Source organism: Bos javanicus, chromosome 10 (genome assembly GCF_032452875.1).
Source record: "Bos javanicus breed banteng chromosome 10, ARS-OSU_banteng_1.0, whole genome shotgun sequence".
NCBI lineage: Eukaryota > Metazoa > Chordata > Mammalia > Artiodactyla > Bovidae > Bos > Bos javanicus.
The window spans coordinates 84,913,535-84,935,794 of NC_083877.1; the positions used below are offsets into that span (position 1 = coordinate 84,913,535).

General features: G+C 42.5%; 2 protein-coding genes across 12 annotated transcripts in view; one reads left to right on the forward strand and one right to left on the reverse strand.

Moving 5' to 3' along the window:
* Window positions 1–20,318, reverse strand: part of ENTPD5 (ectonucleoside triphosphate diphosphohydrolase 5 (inactive)) — a 35,869-nt gene extending 15,551 nt beyond the window's left edge. The window contains exons 1-5 of one of the 8 annotated variants that reach the window (XM_061429424.1): window positions 20,230–20,318; window positions 18,047–18,125; window positions 13,265–13,330; window positions 1,968–2,040; window positions 118–397 (exon numbers count right to left, since the gene is read on the reverse strand). In XM_061429424.1, coding sequence (XP_061285408.1) covers window positions 118–334 — 217 coding nt within the window. In that variant the 5' untranslated portion in view covers window positions 335–397; window positions 1,968–2,040; window positions 13,265–13,330; window positions 18,047–18,125; window positions 20,230–20,318. The other 7 variants (XM_061429432.1, XM_061429430.1, XM_061429427.1 and 4 more) reach the window with 7 other exon arrangements.
* Window positions 20,319–20,393: 75 nt separating this feature from the next.
* BBOF1 (basal body orientation factor 1) overlaps window positions 20,394–22,260 on the forward strand; it is a 48,555-nt gene continuing 46,688 nt past the window's right edge. For 2 of the 4 annotated variants that reach the window (XR_009738813.1, XM_061429416.1), the window contains exon 1: window positions 20,395–20,572. Coding sequence is in view for 3 of the 4 variants with exons in the window: in XM_061429416.1 (XP_061285400.1) it covers window positions 20,499–20,572 (74 nt within the window). In the remaining variant the exon portion in view is untranslated. The other 2 variants (XM_061429415.1, XM_061429417.1) reach the window with 2 other exon arrangements.

Here is a 22,260-nt window from a genome sequence, read left to right on the forward strand (position 1 = left end):
TAGAGACTGTAAGATTCTGTAGCTGGCATCCCACACTCTCAGCACATCTGTTTCTAGGAGGAGGAGATGCTCAAGTGTGGGTTTCCAGATGCTGGTGAGGGCCCCAGCTGCACTCACCTGGTACTTTCTGCACGAAGGTGTAAACGTGAATTCGCGTCCCAGTGCTCCCTGCATCAAACATAATTCCATACAAGGTGCCGGCGCTGACGTTGACAGGGCACATGGAAGACAGGAAGACGCCCTCAAACCAAGTCTGCTGCTCTCTGTGGAAGACAGTGCTGCAAACACAGGACGCTACCAGCATGAAAAAGGCTGCTCCCTGGGAAAGGGCCATTCTCTTCTGAGATGTAGTGCGTCTTTTGTTACAGAAGCAGAGCTGCTATCACACCTGCAGTGGCTTCTGGGACAAAGACATGCAAGGTTGGACCAACTGGCCTCTTTGTTTACACTTGTAAGATGGAACACCCACTACAGAAATCCCACCCCTTTCCCCAAGCTGGTCCTTCCCTAAATACCTGCATAACAAGCTAGACTAGGGTGACAGAGGCTCTGAGCACCTTTTCTGAAGGGTATCTGGTTGCAAGAGGAAATTGGGATTTAAAATATATTTCCCCATGCTCTTTCTTTTTCCCTCTATTTTTTGGCCACAAAAAATCCTAGTTCCTCAACCAGGGATCAAACCTGCATCCCTTGCCCTGCTTTTAATAGTAGGGTGGATCACACATACTCAAAGGCTGTCTCTGTCACCCCACTCCTAATGTTACATCTTATTTTTTCTTTCCATTTTGACAATTTTGTCTTTAGATCATGAACCATGTGCCTTGCGGATCTTAGATCTCCAACCAGGTGTCCCCTGCAGTGGAAGTGTGGAGTCTTAGCCAGTGGACCGCCAAAGAATTCCCTCTTTCTTCTTTTTGATTGATAAATAGAAGCTTCAATTTCTGAATTAAAGTTATAAAGTTACAAAAAAGTTACAAAGTCCCTGGCATTGGGTGTTCACAGCCTTTAAAAATCAGGCCACCTGTGACCAATATTGCCAGTGGCTTGCACATTCAACCACATTTTAAGGAAATAAATCAACTTAATTCAAAAACACTTTAAATAGACCATTATGGTTTTTAAAACATGCTTCACAGGTTTCAGGCTACGTTATCTCCCTAAGCACTTAGGAGCAGAAGGGCAAATAAAGACAGAGAGGCTCAACGACCTGCTGAGTCATAAAGTGGTGCATTATGGCAAGTTACTGCCTGTATTTCTTAATGTGCTTGTAACAAATGCAGAAAACTTATAAGTGCTCAGCATTATCTACTTTGGATTTTAGATACAAATGATGCAGAAAAACTACAGTAAAGGTTACATGGAAAAGTGTCTCCTGCATAGGGTGCATTTTCCCCTGGTGTCACTGAGGAAGGTCACATCCATATCCTCCAGCATTTCCGGCTTCCTTAGTTGCCTCTTATGTACTTTGCTCAAAACAGTTCTGGGTCTTCTGATTCACCTTTCACCTCTGAACTTCTCCTTATCCAAGTCATGGTTACTAGTTAAACAAGATCGAACTCCAAAGTCCTCATTCCCCAGTCCTCTAATTGCAATAGAACACTCAGTATGCTTGGAGCACAGATGAGGACCGTATATCATCCTCACATTTGTTGATCTGCCAGGATGCGTTCTATCAAAACGTCTCTCTCCCCCGCTAGGTAACATACTACAGAAAATAAAGCAAATTCAAGTTAACTGCATTTGGAATAAAGCTATTTGAAGTAGCTGGAGTTGTTCTGAAGTACCTCAAAGACAGAGTGAGAATTACCAGTTTGAACACTCTTCAAGACTGAACTTGTATCCTGCAGTGAAGAATGAAAGCTATTGGCTAAGGAAAGCAAAACTTAGAATCTCAAAGGAAACTCGTCTCTAGAATCTCAAAGGAAACCGCTCCAACAGGTCAGCTGCCGGGCCAGATTCATACTTATGTCTTCAGTCACTCCCTTTGGTGGGTTCTTCCTTTGCAGCAGCCAGGCTGGTCATGTAGATCAACCAGAAGAACTGAAGACAAAAACAACCTTTCAGATTCTGAGTGTTAACAGATTGTGGCCTTGTCCAAAGCCCAGACCACATTCCACACTCTCTGGAAGTGTATTTAGGGGCTCTCCAGACACCAGCCCGCTTCCACTGCTGTGACTGACCGCACAGCAGCTTCTTCAGGGCTCACTCATATTTTTTCTATTATTGTGGTTTCTGGGAAAAAACAAGCAACTCTCCAGCTTCTATTTCCATTAAGCAAACCTTTGTTTTTCTTCCAAAAGAAATTAAGGGGGAAAAAATGCATAGCAGGTATCCCTTTTCACAAAGTGAAAACTGCAGCGTCATACCAGGTGCTCAGTGTAGAAGAAAACAGATTTTAGAGAAAGCAAAGGATGAACACACAAACTGCACCATCTGCTCTCAACATTTACCTTCTAACACCACTTCCAATCTCACTTTTCTTTAAGATTAGCTACTCTAAGGATGGCATTAGAAAGGCTCACAACAAACGGCTTAGAGCACACAGAAAGGCACCCTATTTCACATGACACCAGCCTACCAGGCTTGCTCATTCACTGCCAGTCTCTGCTCAGGTGTCACCTTCTCAGAGAGTCCTTCCTTGTCTACTGTATTTAAAATCGCAACCCACCTGGTCGCATGCATCTTCTATCAACACCTTCCTTCCCTGTTTATTTTTCTCCGCAGCACTCCTTGTCTTCGGACACCCTATATAATTAATTCACTGCTTCTGGGGTTGTTTCTCGTACTCCCTGCTCCTGATTTCCCCTGCCCTTCATGAGCTATACATGGGCAGATAATTTCCTCTGTTCACGGATGTGTTCCTGGCCCTGGAATGATACTGCCACATAGTAGGTGTTGAATATATTCTCTGAAGGGATGAATAGTGATCCAGTGATTCAAGGACTGGATCTCATCCATTTAATAAGAATATATAACAAGTGACTTCTTTCCTAAAGGAGATTCATTATCCACCCACTGGAAAATCATGATTCCAAACTTCCAGGATGGATGGTTTCTCCAAATGTATCAATTACATAACAAGTTTTATATGCTACTCAAAATAATGTACGTAGACTGGAAAGAATACATCAGTGTATTTAAATTCACTCCTTCAGAATTAGTCTTCTCAACCTCTCTTGCTATCTCCTTATTCACCCCCAACAAAGCCCTCTCTTCAATTCTTTTGAGACTTTGGTGCCAGCTAGGGTCAGTCACTATGCCCATGTCCTTCGAAGGTCTTTTCAGTGCATCTTTGTCTCTGTAGTAAACACCAGTCCCCCCCAGCTCAGCCTCCCTGGAGCATCACGCTCTGGATTCCCTTCTTCCATGTCCCCCAGAGCTTCAGAGACCACAACCCCACAGGACCTGGGCCCCCCACACTGGGTACGCACCTGCTCATGTCTGCCCAGTCCCTGTGATTCCTTGCTCTCACTGTTGATTGCCTTTTGCTCTTTGCCCCTATTTCAGCCTTTTTGACTCTAGCTAGTTTCATTTGAATCATTTTCACCTTTGTGCTAGTTTGCAACCATGTGGCATTTTGCTAACTCACTCCCTTCTTTATTCTTCACTCCTCCCTTATCCACCTTTATTCTGAGTATACATTATCATCTGATTCATCTACTTTTATGATAGTTAAGTGCCAACTGGCAGAATTACTGCTTATAGGGCTTAAGTTGCCAAGGAACTGAATTCTGTGTTGTTTTTACACAGGAGATCAAAATTAATGTTTTTACAACATTATTTAGTTATGTTACATTTACAAAATATGTAGCCTTATAAGAATATTACCTATCCCCTACTAATTCATGTTTTTACAACATTAGCCCAATAGTAGAGAAGTGAATAACACTCCTCAAAAGCTTCCATCTCTGCGATGAACTTAGGAGACTAGCATTGGATTGTCCAATTTATAAGCATCACTGAGTGTCTAATATATACCAGACACTGTGCTAGCTTCTAGATACAAAGTTCAGTTCAGTAGCTCAACATGTCCGAATCTTGCGACCTCATGAACCGCAGCATGCCAGGCCTCCCTGTCCATCACCAACTCCCGGAGTTTACTCAAACTCATGGCCATTGAGTCGGTGATGCCATCCAACCATCTCATCCTTTGTCGTCCCCTTCTCCTCCTGCCTTCAATCTTTCCCAACATCAGGAACTTTTCAAGTGAGTCAGCTCTTCACATCAGGTGGCCAAAGTATTGGAGTTTCAGCTTCAACATCAGTCCTTCCAATGAACACCCAGGACCGATCTCCTTTAGAATTGGCTGGTTGGATCTCCTTGCAGTCCAAGGGACTCTCAAGAGTCTTCTCCAACACCACAGTTCAGAAGCATCAATTCTTCGGCACTCAGCTTTCTTTATAGTCCACCTCTCACATCCATACATGACCACAGGAAAAAGCATAGCCTTGACTAGACGGACCTTTGTTGGCAAAGTAATGTCTCTGCTTTTTAATATGCTGTCTAGGTTGGTCATAACTTTCCTTCCAAGGAGTAAGCATCTTTTAATTTCATGGCTGCAATCACCATCTACAGTGATTTTGGAGCCCCCAAAAATAAAGTCAGCCACTATTTCCCCATCTATTTGCCATGAAGTGACGGGACCGGATACCATGATCTTAGTTTTCTGAATGTTGAGCTTTAAGCCAACTTTTTCACTCTCTTTCACTTTCATCAAGAGGCTCTTTAGTTCTTTTTCATTTTCTGCCATAAGGGTGGTGTCATCTGCATATCTGAGGTTATTGATATTTCTCCCGGCAATCTTGATTCCAACCTATGCTTCATCCAGCCCAGCGTTTCTCATGATGTACTCTGCATATAAGTTAAATAAACAGGGTGACAATATACAGCCTTGATGTACTCCTTTTCCTATTTGGAACCAGTCTGTTGTTCCATGTCCAGTTCTAAGTGTTGCTTCCTGACCTGCATACAGCTTTCCCAAGAGGCAGGTCAGGTGGTCTGGTATTCCCATCTCTTTCAGAATTTTCCACAGTTTATTGTGATCCACACAGTCAAAGGCTTTGGCATAGTCAATAAAGCAGAAATAGATGTTTTTCTGGAACTCTCTTGCTTTTTTGATGATCCAGCAAATGTTAGCAATTTGATGTCTGGTTCCCCTGCCTTTTTTTAAACCAGCTTGGCTATCTGGAAGTTCACAGTTCATGTATTGCTGAAGCCTGGCTTGGAGAATTTTGAGCATTACTTTACTAGCAGGTGAGATGAGTGCAATTGTGCAGTAGTTTGAGCATTCTTTGGCATTGCCTTTCTTTGGGATTGGAATGAAAACTGACCTTTTATAGTCCTATGGCCACTGCTGAGTGTTCCAAATTTGCTGGCATATTGAGTGCAGCACTTTCACAGCATCATGTTTTAGGATTTGGAATAGCTCAACTGGAATTCCATCACCTCCACTAGCTTTGTTCATAGTGATGCTTCCTACGGCCCACTTGACTTCACATTCCAGGATGTCTGGCTCTAGGTCAGTGATCACACCATCATGATTCTCTGGGTGGTGAAGATCTTTTTTGTACAGTTCTTCTGTGTATTTTTGCCACCTCTTCTTAATATCTTCTGCTGCTGTTAGGTCCATACCATTTCTGTCCTTTATAGAGCCCATCTTTGCATGAAATGTTCCCTTGGTATCTCTAATTTTCTTGAAGAGATCTCTAGTCTTTCCTATCCTATTGTTTTCCTCTATTTCTTTGCATTGATTGCTGAGGAAGGCTTTCTTATCTCTTCTTGCTTTTCTTTGGAACTCTGCATTTAGATGCTTATATCTTTCCTTTTCTCCTTTGCTTTTTGCTTCTCTTCTTTTCACAGCTATTTTTAAGGCCTCCTCAGACAGCCATTTTGCTTTTTTGCACTTCTTTTCCATGGGGATGGTCTTGATCCCTGTCTCCTGTACAATGTCATGAACCTCCGTCCATAGTTCATCAGGGACTCTATCAGATCTAGTCCCTTAAATCTATTTCTCACTTCCACTGTATAATCATAAGGGATTTGATTTAGGTCATACCTGAATGGTCTAGTGGTTTCCTACACTTTCTTCAATTTAAGTCTAGATACAAAAGACAATTCAAATACAGACCCAGCTCCTGGGGACGATTTCAGCTTACTAAAAGAAACAGACAGATAAACCAATACCTGTACTCTACCATGGCAAGTTCTCTGACAGAACTATGCACAGGTATGCCAAGTCTCTTCAGTCGTGTCCGACTCTGCGCGACCCCATAGACGGCAGCCCACCAGGCTCCGCCGTCCCTGGGATTCTCCAGGCAAGAACACTGGAGTGGGTTGCCATTTCCTTCTCCAATGCATGAAAGTGAAAAATGAAAGGGAAGTCTCTCAGTTGTGTCTGACTCTTTGCGACCCCATGGACTGCAGCCTACCAGGCTCCTCCATCCATGGGGTTTTCCAGGCAAGAGTACTGGAGTGGGGTGCCATCGCCTTCTCCGATGCACAGGTATAGTTCTGTGCATATGGCAGGAGTGGATATAAGGGACAGTAACTCATCACAGAAGGAGGATGGGAGTGGGAAGGGAGTGGGAAGCTTTTTAAGGGATGAGAGGTATAAGCTTGGTCCTGAATCAGAGGCAGGAATTACCATGGAAGTAACACAGGAGAATTCTGAGAACTTCAACTACTACAAGTTCAGTATGGCTGGAATGGAGAGGTGTAACAGAATAGAGGACAAGTGTGAGAAAGAATTGTTCTGGAGGTATCAAATCAGATTTCCAAACAAGTGGACTTGTTTTCCTTAAACAGTTCCCTGGTGACACCTGACTGCTATTAATGTCTTTCTATTCCCTCCTTAAGCAAATATCACTATTGACTAACGTATTTCCCAACAGTGTAAAATAATGGGATGAGAGAGGTGATTAGGAAGGTCTACCAAAAAGTCTGAAAACACTGAAATGTAAAAGCTCCCACTGCCAATTCTTCTGAGTTCCACAGCAAAGTTGACTTTAACAAAGTAAAAATTGAACATAAAGCAAACTTAAAATGTAACTGAATGAAATTTTTAAACAATAGGCTGATGGGAATGAATTAGCCCAAACACCTAGAATGTAAGTTAGGCAAAATAAAACCAAAGTGGGTCTAACTGGGTAAGTCTGGGACAGATCTCAGCACAGTGAGCAATGCCTCATTTGAGAATATAACTTAGGACTTACAGATCTAATACCAAGGGCCAAGGGCCACCCAGAACACCTTGCTATTTGAAGGGTGTATAGGGGAAAGAAAGAAATAGCTTTCGTACTCCTAAAGCCAACTACAGAGCCTGGAACATGTCAGACTTCAGTAAATACATTCTGAACGGACCTGGGACAATTGGGCTGATGGTATCTGCAGATAGGAGCACTGAGGCAGGGAGTACCACTTTTCCCAGGGTCTTACTATGGCTATGTATCACATCCCCAACTTTATTCCCTCCAAAGCAGCCCACAGGAGCGCTGTTCTAGGAAGTCTGTTTATTCACATATGTATTCATTCAGCCATTCCAGAAATGATCAGTTGCCTAATGCTACTTATAAGTACAGCATGCAAAGATGAATCATCTTAGATCTGCCCTTTAGGAGACTACAGTAAACAGGAAAAATTTAATTTAATTACCTTTGTGAAGTTAAAATGTGACAAGCAGCACAGTTCTATGCTCTGAGATTTCAAAGCAGGGAGAGATTATTTGGAGCTGGAATGGTCAGAGAAAGCTTTGTGAAAGGGGAAGCTTCTGAGAAGGGTAATGAAGAGGGGAATTAGGACATGGGAGGAGTGCTTTTCAGGAAAAAAATAAAATATGAATCAAGACCTGGATGGAGAGAGGATGGAGCAACCCCAAGGGACAGTAAATAGACCAGATTGTTGTAGAAAACAAAATTGGAAAGGCAAACTGAGATCAGATAGTAGAATACACCAAATGCTCAGCTACAGAATTCAGACTTGACTTTGCAGGCGATGTGAAGCCACTGAAAATTTTGAGCAAGGAGTGTCACAGATATGAATCTGGCAGTTACATGTAAGAATCAGGGTGGGGAGCCTTGGTAGGTTCCACTCACTTATCTAATAACCACATCTTTTTAAATGAATAATTAAAATGGTAAAGGAGCCCAATGCATAGATGACTAAATCTACCTAGAGGATTAGGAAAGGCATGAGATGACATTTGAACTGATTACAAAAAGTGAACAGAAGTAACTACATAAATAAGAGAGACATGTGGACAAAGAACAGAGGGACTATAGAAAGATGAAAACGGCAAGGAAATTATGGATAGTTTGATTTCATTTTTAAATTTCCTCAAGAACTTCTTGTCAAAGGTTGAGAAACAAAATGAAAACAAAGAATAGGTTAGAATGGAAGAGATTACAGGGAGGTTAGCATTTAATGCAGAGGAAAGACCAGCCAAAGGAAAACAATCTGAGGTGATCACAGCTACCGTTTATTGAGATCTTAACATCCGCCAAGCACTATGTGAAGTATTTCACATGGGTTATCTCATTTAATCTCACAATACCACTCTGTGAGGCAGATTTTGTAATTAACATCCCCATTATAGAAATAAGAAAACTGAGGCTTAAGTAATTTAAGACCATGCAGCAGTTAAGAGAGTCCAAAATCAAACTTAGATGGTCTAATTCTAGAGCCCAGCGTTGCCTGCTAGGTCACAGGAGGGTCAGCTGATATGGCACCAGGGAAAGGCAGCTGTCCGGTGGGGAAGAGCACAGGGCCGAGAAGGATGGTCAGAGACTAGCCGGAAGTCAGACTGGCACCAGGATGTGAGAGTCTCACAGCAGCTTGGTCTCCTTCCTCTGTATGACCAAGAACTTCTGATCTGTGTCCAGCTGCTCCACCTTTATTACGTTTCCAGAATCTAACTGTTTCTGACCACTTCCACCACCACTGTCTTGGCCCAAGCCACCATCATCTTTCATGCGGTTTATTCTAACATTCTCCTATTTGATCTCTGCTTTTACCCTCACTCCCCTAGAGTCTAACACACCTTTCTATTGCAAAGTCCAGCAATCACTTCCCATACCCCTCAGAGTAGCAAGGTCCAAACAGGATTCACGGATCCACCTGCTGTGCCTCCCACTTCATTACCTCTGACCTCACTACTAATGGTTTTCATCTCACTCGCGCCACCCACACTGACCTCTGTGCTTAAATATCACACATGCTCCTGCCTTAGGGCCTTGCTCTAGCTGTCCCCACTCTCTGGAACCATCTTTTCCCAAACATTCACTTGATCAACTTATTGTTCAGATGCTGTTTCCTTACAGACATCTATCTCGACTACTATAACCACCTCCCTTGTGTGTCCCCTACTTCCATCTCCTTTCTCAATCCTCCTTACACTGATTTACTTTTTTTCTCCATACCACTTATCAATTCTAACACACTAGATGGCTTATTTACTATGCTTGCTATCTGTGTTTCTCTGATATAAACTCCTTAAGAGCAGAAATCTTTTTTGGTTTGTTTGTTTTGTTTTGCTATAACCCAAGCACCTAGAAGGGTGTCCAAGAAGGTGTTCAATCAGAAATAACAATAGGTAGCACTGACACATAAACACTCCAATGTCTAAACCAGATTAACTAGTGGGAAGTTGCTATATATACAGGGAGCCCAGATGGGCTCTCTGTGATGACTGAGAGGGATGGGATGGGAGGGGAGAGGGCAGTTCAAGAGGGAGGGAATATATATATATATATATATATATATATATATATATAAAACTGACTTAAGCTGTTGTATGGAAGAAACCGACACAACATGGTAAAGCAATCATCCTCCAATTAAAAAATAAAAAAAATAAGTGACATAGTAATAAACTACAAAGTGACATAAAAAGGGAGAATACTTTTATAAGTAAATGAATATTTAAGAGGGAATATAATGATTAATGAATACCTTCAATTTGTGTTAGAAGAAACTATCATTTTCTTTTTCTGAATCTGTAAGTCCGATAGCTAAACTGAACTTAACCAAACACATTCAATTGTTAAAAATGTTATAAGGCGGTGCTAGTGGTAAAGAACCTGCCTGTCAATGCAGGAGACCTAAGAGGCATGGGTTCGAGCCCTGGGTCAAGAAGATCCCCTGGAGAAGGAAATGGCAGTATTCTTGCCTGGAGAATCCCATGGACAGAGGAGCCTGGTGGCCTGCCGTCCACGGGACTGCAGAGTCAAACATGACTGAAGCCACCAGGCACAGATGATAGTAAGCACCGTTTACATTGTCCAGATTCTCTTCTACACATAAAACCAGTAAGTATTTTAGAATACTGTCCCTTAGTTATCTATTGCTGCACAACAAACAACTCCAAAACTTAGTTGCTTAGAATGACAACAGACATTTATTATTTCATAGTTTCTGTAGTTCAGGAATTTGGAAGTGATGTAATTAGACAGTTCTGGCTCAGGGTCTCTCATGATACTGTAGTCAAGATGCACGCTGGGACTGCAGTCATCTGAAGGTTTGGCTAAGGCTGAGGACCCACCTCGGTGGCTGACAAGCTGGTTTTTTGGCTGTTAGAAAAACACCTCAGTTGCTTCCCACGTGGACTCTCCATAGGGCTTTAAACGTCTTCATAATACGGTGGTTGGCTTCCTCCAGAGTGGGCAATCCAAGAGAGGGCAATGCAAAGGCAGCAATACTTGGTATGACCCTGCAGGTCATAAACTATCACTTCCCTGTATTTCATTGGTCATATAGACCAATGCTGATACAGTGTGCAAGGAACCACACAAATGTATAAATACTGGAGGTGAGGATCAGTGGAGGCCATCTTGGAGACTGGCTACTTCCAATTATAACCAGTATCTGTATAATGTTTTGTGTTCAGATTTTTTCACAGTTTATATATATTTCTATTAACACAACTTACATACTTCTTGCTTTAGAAACTATGTTATTCCAATGATGTGAACCCTTGAAAATTAAAAATGTCATGGACTCTTAACTGCTCTGAAAATATCATATCCCACTAGTTTAAGCCATCCATTTATGTTATAGTTCCAATATTTTACTTAAGGAAAAGAATTAAAGTCAGAAAAACTACAACTCAAACAATGTCCTGCTTGTTCCTAGGAGTGGAAACAAATTTAAATACTTCAAATAAAAGTCAGATCATTTTAGAAACAAGTAGGAAGAAAAGAGTCACTACATTTCAGATTCAGTCACTACATTCATAACATATCAGTTAATAACTGAATAATAAAAATTAAATACTGAATCAAGGAAAATAAAGTGAAAATAATTATACTAACAGAATAGCAACTTATACAGAGAAAAAAATCCTAACACAATGGTAGCATTAGTTATTAATACTTCGGTACTCTAGAGATATTTGGTAGAAAAGGTTAAGACTGACCACTAGCATAGATTTGAAAACCACAGAAAAATTTTATAACCAGCATTTTTAAAATATTAACTAGATAAAAGAAGGTTTCTTAAAAAAACAACTTTTGTTAGATCATTGCCAAGGAGCTATAATAAGACCTGTGAGCATGGAAACTGCAGGGGAGAGACTGAACAGTAAAAAGAATTTCCCAACAATATGCGCTGTTTCATGAGATGGGGAGAGAATTTTGACCCAAGGGCTCAACCCACATCTGATCACATTGTCCAAATGGATTCACAGATCAGAAGGCTGGTGAAATGAGAGTTCTTTTAAAGTCCCTCCAACACTAAGATCAAATACTCTCCCAAAAAGGAACTAGAATTCATACACTGGTAGTTACCAACAAATATAAACTTATTTCCTATGAACAGATTAGTTCTTTCTATACTTTATTTCATTTTAATCAAAACATTATTAGACATGTGTCAAGAAGGGCCGCTCTGTACAATGAACCATCTGAGTCTTATACTGAAATGAGATGAGGCAGTGCATGACCTCATTCTTCATTGTTTCAGGCCTGACTTAGCTACAATAATCACTGTACAGGGAGAGCTCTTGCTATTGCTGCCTCGCTTTCTTCACAAGTCAAAAGGCCTTTTTTCACCCATTCATTAAAAGTAGGAAGTCCTTTAGGTAAGAAGATACTATTAATCAGGAGGGGATTAATACTGCCCCAATAAGCAAATATAATGAAAATCTACAGTGATAAACTATCTCTGCCTCCAAACCCATATCCACCGTGGGAGGCACTTCTTTACAGAAGAGTAATTGCAAGGATCAGTGCCATTTGTCACTGGTTATATTGGCGTTTGTGAGAAGTGAGAACGTATTTTCCCTTTCTTGTTATTAAGTGAAAAACAGCTGCTCCTTCAAACACGTTGAATCCAAATGAACAACTTGAGAAAGGTAAATATTACAATGACATCTCATGTATAAAACCAAGAACAGGGGCTCCACATATGTACATTTCCTCAAATATGTCTTTATGATACATCTTCTCTAAATACCATAACATTTATTTTAACAGTGTTTGGTAAAAATGTTCCTAAAGTGACATATTTTATTCATGGTCCAGAGTTATGATTATGACCATCAGTTATATTTTTCTGTAAACTTGGGATGCCTTTGGGGACTATAGGTCTAGAGGACTGTTTGCCCTTCTGTCAAGAAATAGTCCCAGACTGCTATGCTTTTTGAGCTAGTTTTCCTCAACATCATGCTATCTGTTATCACTGATCAGTGCCGTCATGTGCCTGCCTCCTTCGGTAAGCTGCCACCATCTAATTTTGAAAACTCTTTTGTGGGACATGAATCAAAGAGTCACAATTACTAGACTTTTATGTCAGCTTACACAAATGAGGGCCTCTCCAACAAGGACTGTGGAATCTGTGACAGCTTTTACTGGCTCATTAATCTCTTTCCATTTACTGTGAGCTCTCAGCTAGGAATAAAAAAGCAGAACTCTGACCTATGGGACTTCCCTGGTCCAGTGGTTGAAAATCTGCCCGCTAAGGCAGGGGGTATGGGTTTGATCCCTGGTCCAGGAATACTCCACATGCCTCGGGGCAACTAAACCCGTGTGGCACAACTGCTGAGCCCTCGCTCTAGAGTCCGTGAGCTGCCACACTGAAGCGCACAGCTTGTGCTCCACAAGAGAAGCCACCACAGTGAGAAGCCCACTCACCGCAACTAGAGAGAAGATCCCGCTCGCGGCAAGCAGAGAAAGAAAATGCCTGCGTATAGCAACGAAGACCCAGCATGGTCAAATAAACAAAAGGAAATCTAACCTACGGAAAAAGAGGGTATGACTTTATATAAGTTACTTACCAGTATTTTCTTTTCCTTCTGGGCTTTCCACTTTGTTTCCTTTAACTAATGTATCACTTTTTCAACCTGTAGAAGATGGATACGGATACCCATAAGAGCAAAGTTCTTTTTCCTTTTTTTCCTTTCTCCTATTTTTGATGCAATTATCTCTTTCTGTATTTCTATTTCTAATCTATTTAGGCTTTGGAAAGTGGATCATCAACCTAATCTCCTAACTTGTAATCTAGTACTCTTGGCCTCTTTCTCGTCTTTTAAAATTTCTTTTCATACAAACTACAACGGCAGCCACTCTAATAAAACCACCCGTTTACAAAATCAGCGATAACAAGAGAAGGCAAGTTACACTTCCTGTAAAAGCTAGAGTATATTTTTGAGTTTATGCACTTTGTGAGTTGTTTTTTTTTTGCTGTGAAGAATTCAAATACCAGTTGTGTCTTCCACAATATGACTGAGAGTGGCACTCTATTACCAAATGAATATGTGGTCAGAAGGGACCTAGTCAATCCCAGTCACAGGTACATACCTACAAGACTGAAAACAGGAACTCAAACAGTATTTTTACATCAACGTTCACTGCAGCATTATTCACAATGGCCAGAAGTGGAAAAAACCCAAGTATTCATTAACAGATACATAGATAAACAAAATAGGGCACACACAAATACAATGGAATATTATTTAGCTATAAAAAGCAAAAACTTTCTGATACATGCTACAGCATGAACCTTGAAAATGTTATGCTGAGACATAGAAAAATATGATTCCACTTACACGAACTATCTAGAAAAAGCAAATCTGCAGAAACAGAAAGTAGCTTAGAGTTTACCAGGGGTTGTGGTGAGGGGAGAATGCGAGCTATTGCTTAACAGGTCCAGAGTTTCTGCTGGGGTGATGAAAAATGTAAATAGAGAATAGTGATAGCTGTACAACACTGTGAAAGTAATTACACCACTGATCTGCACGCTTAGAATGGTTAAAATGACAATTTTTATGTTATATATATTTTACCACAGTAAAAAAAATTTTTCAAAAGCAGAGGGAATCAAGTACTGCAAACGTAAGATCATAAGAGGAAAGACGGGCTATTATCTCAACATAGCAACAGTTATGACAATCCTCACCCCTGAACCACCTCATGAGGCAATTATGACTTAAATTCTGACACTCAGAAAATGTCTTTAAGCATCTGAGTTTATATAGTATCTTCTATTCTCTCAGAAAGAGAAAGTTACACTTACCAATGCAACATAAACCTGAAAACTGTACATTCAAGACAGGATGTAAATAATGTAATAAACTGTAACTATAGGGCCTCCAAAGCAATTATTAAACAACTAACGCTTCTCCAGGTATTCTCTTGGTTTCCCAGAATGGAATGAGTGACATTTACCCCTACGCATGCAATTTTGACCACAGTTCTATTAAGTTTTCTTTTTAAAAACACTCATATTGTGTACATACCAATACCCGAACTCAAAACAAGAGACACCTCAAATTGGCATCTCCAGACAACCCCCTTTCTCAGTGCCCCTGCCCAATTAAGAGAGGGTTAAATGGATTCTCTAATTTCCTATTCCTGTTAATGGTACCACAAGTTTTCTAATTTATGATGCAAAATTTTCATCATCTTTGCATTCTCCTCTCTCACACCCAATCTCTTATCAAGGACTAACGATTTTTGCTTTGTAATATCTTTCCCATCTCTTTCTCTTTCTTCTTTCGTAGCCTCTGATTATCTGATTATCTAAAGCCTGGCCTTTATCAACTTCAGACTTTAGACCACTATAGCCTCTTAACTGGTCTTCCAGTCACCAAAGTCTCTCTTCTCAAACCCATACACGACTGTTTCTAAAATGTTATTTGCATCATTTTCCCACTAGACTGTAACTATATCATGGTAGGGATTCATTCACCTTTCAACACTGAACAATCTGGCATGTAATACATTTTTAATTCATCAGTGTTTATTGAATGAATTAATGAAATCATAAGTCCTAACACTTTCCTTCTAAAAACTTTCAATTTTCCACTGCCCATAACAGAAGTTACAAACTCAAATACTGAAATACTTACTGGGGCCAGGCGGAAAATATAAGTGAGTAAAGATGTGTGTAATCAACAGGAAGTGGTAGGGACTGTGCAAACTGGAAAGCACATGTCCCATCTAAAGGGTAAGTTACTTGCTGTTCCCACAAAGTGCTGCCATGATGAAATACAGGCCTAGTATGTTGCCAGGTCTTCTGATTTTTCAAGATAAGCCAAGAGCACAGATTTCTACGTAGAATCCGGTTTTTAAATGTGTGTATTTGTTGCTCAGTGTCCAACTCCTTGTGACCCCATGGACTGTAGCCTGCCAGGCTCCTGTCCGCAGAATTCTCCAGGCAAGAATACTGGAGTGAGATGCCAGTGACAACTAATACCATTTTAAAAAAACCAAAACACCACGCAGGCAAAATGAAACATATCTATGGGCCGAATCCAGTCCTTAAGCTACAAGTTGGTGACTCCTTGCTCTGTAGGATAAAAAACTTGCCTAACATTCTAAGTCCTTCTAAGTCCCAGGCTATTCTGCCAAAGTTTTTGCCCACTACTTTCACACAAGAACACCTTGCTCTAAGCAAGCATCAGAATCACCTGCGGGGCTTGTTAAAATATATAACTTGATTGCAGGCTTCACTGTCAGGATTTCCAGTTCAACACAGTAGGTCTCAAGTGGGGGCTGAGAATGTGCATTTCTAACAAGTTACCAGATGATGCTGACACTTACAGGTGCGTGGACTATCCTGTGGGAACCACTGCTCTGGTTAAATTACACTCTGTCTCAAACACACTGATTCTACTCATTTGTTCCACCTTCCCAGAAAGTCTTCCCTTTTACTTTTAGCCTACCTCCTCCTGTAAACTTCCTGTGACAGTCTTTCATGCCTCCAAACTGCTGTAGCATTTAAAGTTCATACCATCTCCCCTAATTCATCACTGCTTGGTGGAGATGCATAGCTTCCAACTGAGGTTGTATAGTCTTAGAGATCAATGATCAGGTCAGCATCTTATACATCTGACTGTAGGCCATTTGAAGGCTGGGGCCCTGTCTTGGTTCCCACTGTACCCCTTGAGCTATCAGAGCCTGGTATTCAGTTGGTATTTACTAAACATTTCTTAAACGAATGAAAATTGGACAGACCCATCAAATGAAAAGTGCAGATAGGTGGACCTGAAATTTGGGTATATAACCTTTCTTAAAAAACTGACTTTAAGTATTGTCTAATGGTTTTTCAGAATGGACAATAAAAACTAAACATTTTGCAAATGAATTGTCAATAGATAATAATTATCTGTGGCAACAGATTTTGTATGTAAATAAAACAGTGAATGTTGAAAAAAAACCTGAAAATTTCTAAGATTAAATCTTTTATTTGTACCATATGGCTTCTCTGGTGGCTCAGTGGTAAAGAATCTGCCTGTCAATGCAACAAGATGCAGGAGACATGGGTTCAATCCCTGGGTCCGGAGGATCCCCTGGAGTAGGAAATGGCAACCCACTCCAATATTCTTTCCTGGAAAATCCCATGGACAGAAGAGCCTGGCAGAATGAGTCCATGGGGTTGCAAAGAGTTGGACATGACTGACCATGCACTCATGCAACAACAAAATGCAATGAAAAAGTAGGATGAAATTAACTAATCCTCCATAATATTCAGAAATATTGATGAGTCTCCTTCAGATAGAGTTTGGATGACAATATATTTATTCAAGATTCTAAAGGCTGTGTAAAAACAAGATCAGAAACGGTTTACGTAGCTTCTCCAACTTATAGAACAGCATCAGTGCTATCAGGCAATTTCAAGGATGAATTACAAGTAGAAATGATACTGTGCAGGGCCCTATAAGGCTCCCGGGCACGAGGCCTTTCTGTGTTCCCCATTCCTTTGATTATAAGAAACAGCCTTCATTCACCCTCTTTGACGTTCCCTGAGTTTCAAGCAGCAGATTCAAGAAGTTGTTAATTAGGGAAGGGAGTGAATGTGAGACCAGGGTTAAACAGCCAGGAGCAGCCTTGGGTCAAAGTCTTGTTTCCCATTAATGCATATACGCAAAGATATCTTTGAGCTATTCTGCAGATACTGAAACTCCCTCCAGGCGGGAGAAGTTATGATATGCTGCCCACGAGCATGTAGATGCCAGATCAGTTAAACTTGAGGCTGACGGATGTTGACTCCTACTTACCAACTCACCACCAAACCATCAGAAGAATGTCCACGAGCTGATCACATCCTGTTTTACTATAAAACTTGTCACTATTTTCCCCACGTTGGAACACATGATTTCAAGAGCATGAGCCTGCTGTGTCCCCCTTTGCCTGGCAAACCAATAAAGCTCTTCTTTTTTACTTCACCCAAAACTCTGTCTTTGAGACAGAGAAGCCGAGAATCTGGTGTCAGAAACTCGGTCTCCAAGCTAAACCAGAATAAAGCTACAGATGCCTTTACAGAGTAAACCTAATTTTGGAGCTACTGGAAGAAAAAAAAAAAAAAGAAATAATAATATGTAGTTTCAAAATAATTTTGAGATGTAGTCTTAAGTTCTTATTTGGCTTTTTGAGCAACTCCACACCTGATGATATTAGAATCAATGGGACAACAGAAAAGTTGACATTATTTGGCAAAGACAGAAAATCCAATTTGGGAAAAACAACAACAAAACAACCCAGGAGCAAAAGAAGCACATTTACAGCTTTAAGATAGCAGAGATATTACCTTACATTCAGATACCTGCCCTACCTACCAGGACCATAATGATCTTGTCTGCGTGAGGATTCAGCCAAGACACTCTGCATTTCTATGTTAACCAGGAACTATGCACACTGGGCGGAAAAAGAAAAAAAAAAAAAAGAATTACAAAACCAAGTCAAAAAAATACCAAGTGCTTATCCCAAGTTTTAAAAGCATTAGCATTCTAAACAATAAAACAAAGCAAATTTACTCAATGAAATAAACCTCATAGTAAAACTACAAGAATGTATGAAAGGAAACGCTACCAGATGAACTGCTAAATAGCAACTTCCTACTTTTACAAATGGATGATTGAATAATAACATCTAGTTCTTTGGCAGAGAATGTGGAGGTTCAGAAGACTGTAGATTCTAGAACTACCTCTACTACGGTGTGAATCTGGGCATTTCTCTTAGCCACCCATATTCAAGTCACAACAGTTTTAACTACAAACTTAAAGTCAATAAAAAATATTTTGTATGATAAAATAACTAAGAAGTACATGCAACTAAAGTTATTATGCACATATATTAAGAAATAACCTTACTACAGTCAAGTTTTCGTGTTTATAAATGAGTCTACACACAACAGATGACTTGGACTGACTTTCAGGTTCACAGTAACCAATTTTTTAGAATGAATTCTAAATATAAAACCTCTAATAGGAGATATCCTACACTCTTTTCTGCAAGTTATCAGTAGGGTAATTTTCAGAACCCTGGACATATCAAGTGGTAAAGAAATTGGTAAAGAACTCGCCTGCCAATGCAGGAGACATTAAAGAAGGTGGGTTCCATCCCTGGGTTGGGAAGATCCCCTGGAGAAGGGCACTCACTCCAGTATTCTTGCCTGGAAAATCCCATGGACAGAGGAGCCTGGCCGGCTACAGTCCACGGGACTGCAAAGAGTTGGACACGACTGAAGCGACTTAATACGCAGACATATAAAATCAATCATAACTTTGTAGATTCTATATCAGAATAAACCTCTTCAATGTATGGTAGTTCCATCATGGACCCACGGAAGTGTGACATGCAAATGGGGGCGAGGGGGAAGCACCAGGAATAGAGTAAGCCACTATCATGCCAGCAGATGGCATGGCTAAGATTTTCAGTGCTTATTAATATTAACAATCAGCAAGTTCCCTCTTAACCACTCAATTCAGAAACATCAACGACATCGCTGGGAAAAAAAGCGGGGGAAGTGGAAGGTTTGAATCAGAGACATCTAGAAAGGTTGCAGGGATTAAGTTCTCCTTAGAGAAATGGAGAAGATGCACAATGAAGTTTTAAAGGAAATTTTTACATTCAACTTGAAAGGGAGACTAATGCACAGCAGAGCTTCAATCGCAAGTTTCCTAACTGTTGTCTCGGCCCCCAGAATTCCCTGTCTTCCTCGATGACTCACGGACAAACTCATTGAATGAAGAAGGCATGATCACAGAGCTCCTCCTCTGAAAAAACACGAACCATCCTTTTGAGAACTACTCCTTTTCACAGGTGTGCGCGGGGTTGGTTGGGGCGGGGGGGAGGTGACGACACCAAAACAAAAACAACACAGCAGAAGGCCTGAGCTTTCAACTTCACGCGACTCGCGGAAAAGGAAGGGCAGCACGCGCAGGTTATTACCAAATGGGAATCTGGGGACGGCAGCGACAGGACAGAACGGGACCTGACACTGGGATACTCCTCTCCAAGGACTCTCAACGAGGCCCCGGAGCCTCTCCGACCCCCAGGCTCCCCGACACCCGCGCGCCGCCCGCCTTACCCTCCAAACCACCTACCACCCTAGGACAAGTCCTCAACCGCCTCATCAAAACATGTTTAGCCTGGGAAGCCCGCTGGCTGCGCCATCCCTTACAGAACCAGCAAGGGTTAGGAGCCAGGAGAGGGAGAAGGAAACCAAGAGCCCGGGTGGCCTCGGGAGGGGCGGAGCCGGGACGAGAGCTGGGCGGCCACGGCCACGCTGGCTGCGGCGCGAGGGAAGGAGAGGACGCGCGGGCAAGACGCGAAACGCTGTGAACCCGGCGGAGACAACGCTCCGAAGAACGGGGAGCGGCGGATCCAGCCTCCTCAGGGGAGAGCGCCCCTACGGTCGCGCCGCCGCCGCTGGCCAGTGGCTGGCCGGCTCCGGCCTCCTCTCCCGCCCAGCCCGGACCCGAGTCATGCACCGGCGCGCCCGCGCTCGCACACTCACCGGGCGCGCGCCGCCACGGCGCGGCTACCCGCCGCCCTCAGCCGGTCTCCGCCCCGCCCCCCGCGCCCGGCCAGTGGACTGGGCCCCGGTGGGCGGGGCAGGGGTGGGGCAGGGGAGGAGCTACGTCACGGGCGCGTGCGCTCTCTGCGCGCCGGCAACCGCTGGAGCTGATCGTTACCTGCGCGGCTTGGTGGTGTCCTTGGAGACGAAGCCCGGCCTGGGCGGCGCGGAGACAAGACCACGGCTGCTGTGCCCCGGGAGAAGCCAGGATGCCGGCTAAGGGGAAGGACAAAAAGAAAGGGAAAGGCAAAGACAAAGGCAAAGATAAAGACAAGAAGAAGAAGTAAGGGGAAGCCACGCTGGGGTCCCTGCTCCAGGGCCTGCCCTCCGGAGATTCGCAGGCGCCGGCCAACTGGCGCCCTTACCCCGCTTTCCTCCCGGACCCTTCCCTTGCTCTCCCAGCTTCTAAGAAGGACGGCTCCGTTGCTCAGAAATTCCCCAAAGGCATGCCATACCCCCCACTGCTTCAACTAAGACCGGAGTGTTGAGATTTGGGACCCTCAAATCTTTTAGACACAGCCCCTGCTTATGTGGAGTGTACTAACGAGGAGGTAGATAAATTCCCCAAGAATAGAAGTAACATAGGACCGAACTGAGTCATTTGAAAAGACCCTGATGCTGGGAAAGGTTGAGGCGGGAGAAGAAGGGGGCGACAGAGGATGAGATGGTTGGATGGCATCACCGACTCAATAGCCGTGAGTTTGAGTAAACTCCGGGAGTCGGTGATGCACAGGGAGGCCTGGCGTGCTGCAGTCCACGGGGTCGCAAAGAGTCGGATACGACTGAGCGACTGAACTGACTGACTGAGGACCGAATGAAATAAGTGCTAGTGGAGGGGAAAAGAACTAAAAGTGAGGAGGAAGGGTTAGTTCTGACACTGGAATTGAAGGTCGGAGATCCTCTAGACCTGTGCAGCCCAATAGTGTCGTCACCGGTCATGTATGGCTATTAAGATTCGTTAAAATTAAACTAAAAATTCAGATCCTCGTTTGTACCGGCTACATTGCGTGTACTCAGTAGGTCTGTGTGGCTAGTGGTGACTGTATTGGACAGTCTAGATAGCATTAACATCACAGAAAGTTCTATTGGACAGCACTGTTCGCCACCAGTGATTCTTAGCTGGGGAGGGGGATAATTTTTGACTCCCTGAGGACGTTTGTCAAGGAGACATTTTTGGTTGTCACATCGGGGGACCTCTAGTGGATAAGAGACCGAGTGAAAGTCGCTCAGTCGTATCCCACTCTTTGCTACCCCATGGATGATAGAGTATGGAATTCTCCAGGCCAGAATACTGGAGTGGAGAAGATCCCTTCTCCAGCGGATCTTCCTGACCCAGGAATCGAACCGCGTGTCCTGCATTCCTGGCGATTCTTTACCACCTGAGCTATCAGACCAAGGATACTGTTAAATATCCTACAGTGCACATTAACAACCTCCAGCCCCACTCCAGATAATCATGTGGCTCAGAATATTAGTAGTTGGGAAATCCTCAAGACCCAAAGATGCTCTAGAATAGGCACTAAGCGTTATTCACCTTATCTCCAGCACCTGGAAGAGAGTCGGAACCATAGAAGAAGCTTAATATTTGTTAAACAAATTAAGATGTCTGCTCCTGTAGGCTTCAACTTGGATCTTTTCCCCCCACCCCACCCCCGTCCCGGCAAGAACTGTGCTGTAGTGCTCTGGGTTCGTTATTTTTTGCCTGTAACCTGATCGATCTCAGCTGTGTGGTTGAGAGGCACTTAAACATCCTGAAGGATGTCTGGGTGATGGAAGTAATTCCTTGGGCCTTTTCAAGGATTCCTTTTGGTTCGAAGGAAACATAAAGGATTTGAGTATTCAGATTTCCCCAAATGATGAGAATTTCTGAAGTGGGTAAGATTGCTCTGGCATTAAACCTTCACAGGTTTGGAGTTGCTGCTAGATTGCTACTACATTTATTGGATGACCCTAGTCGTTCCTAGACACATT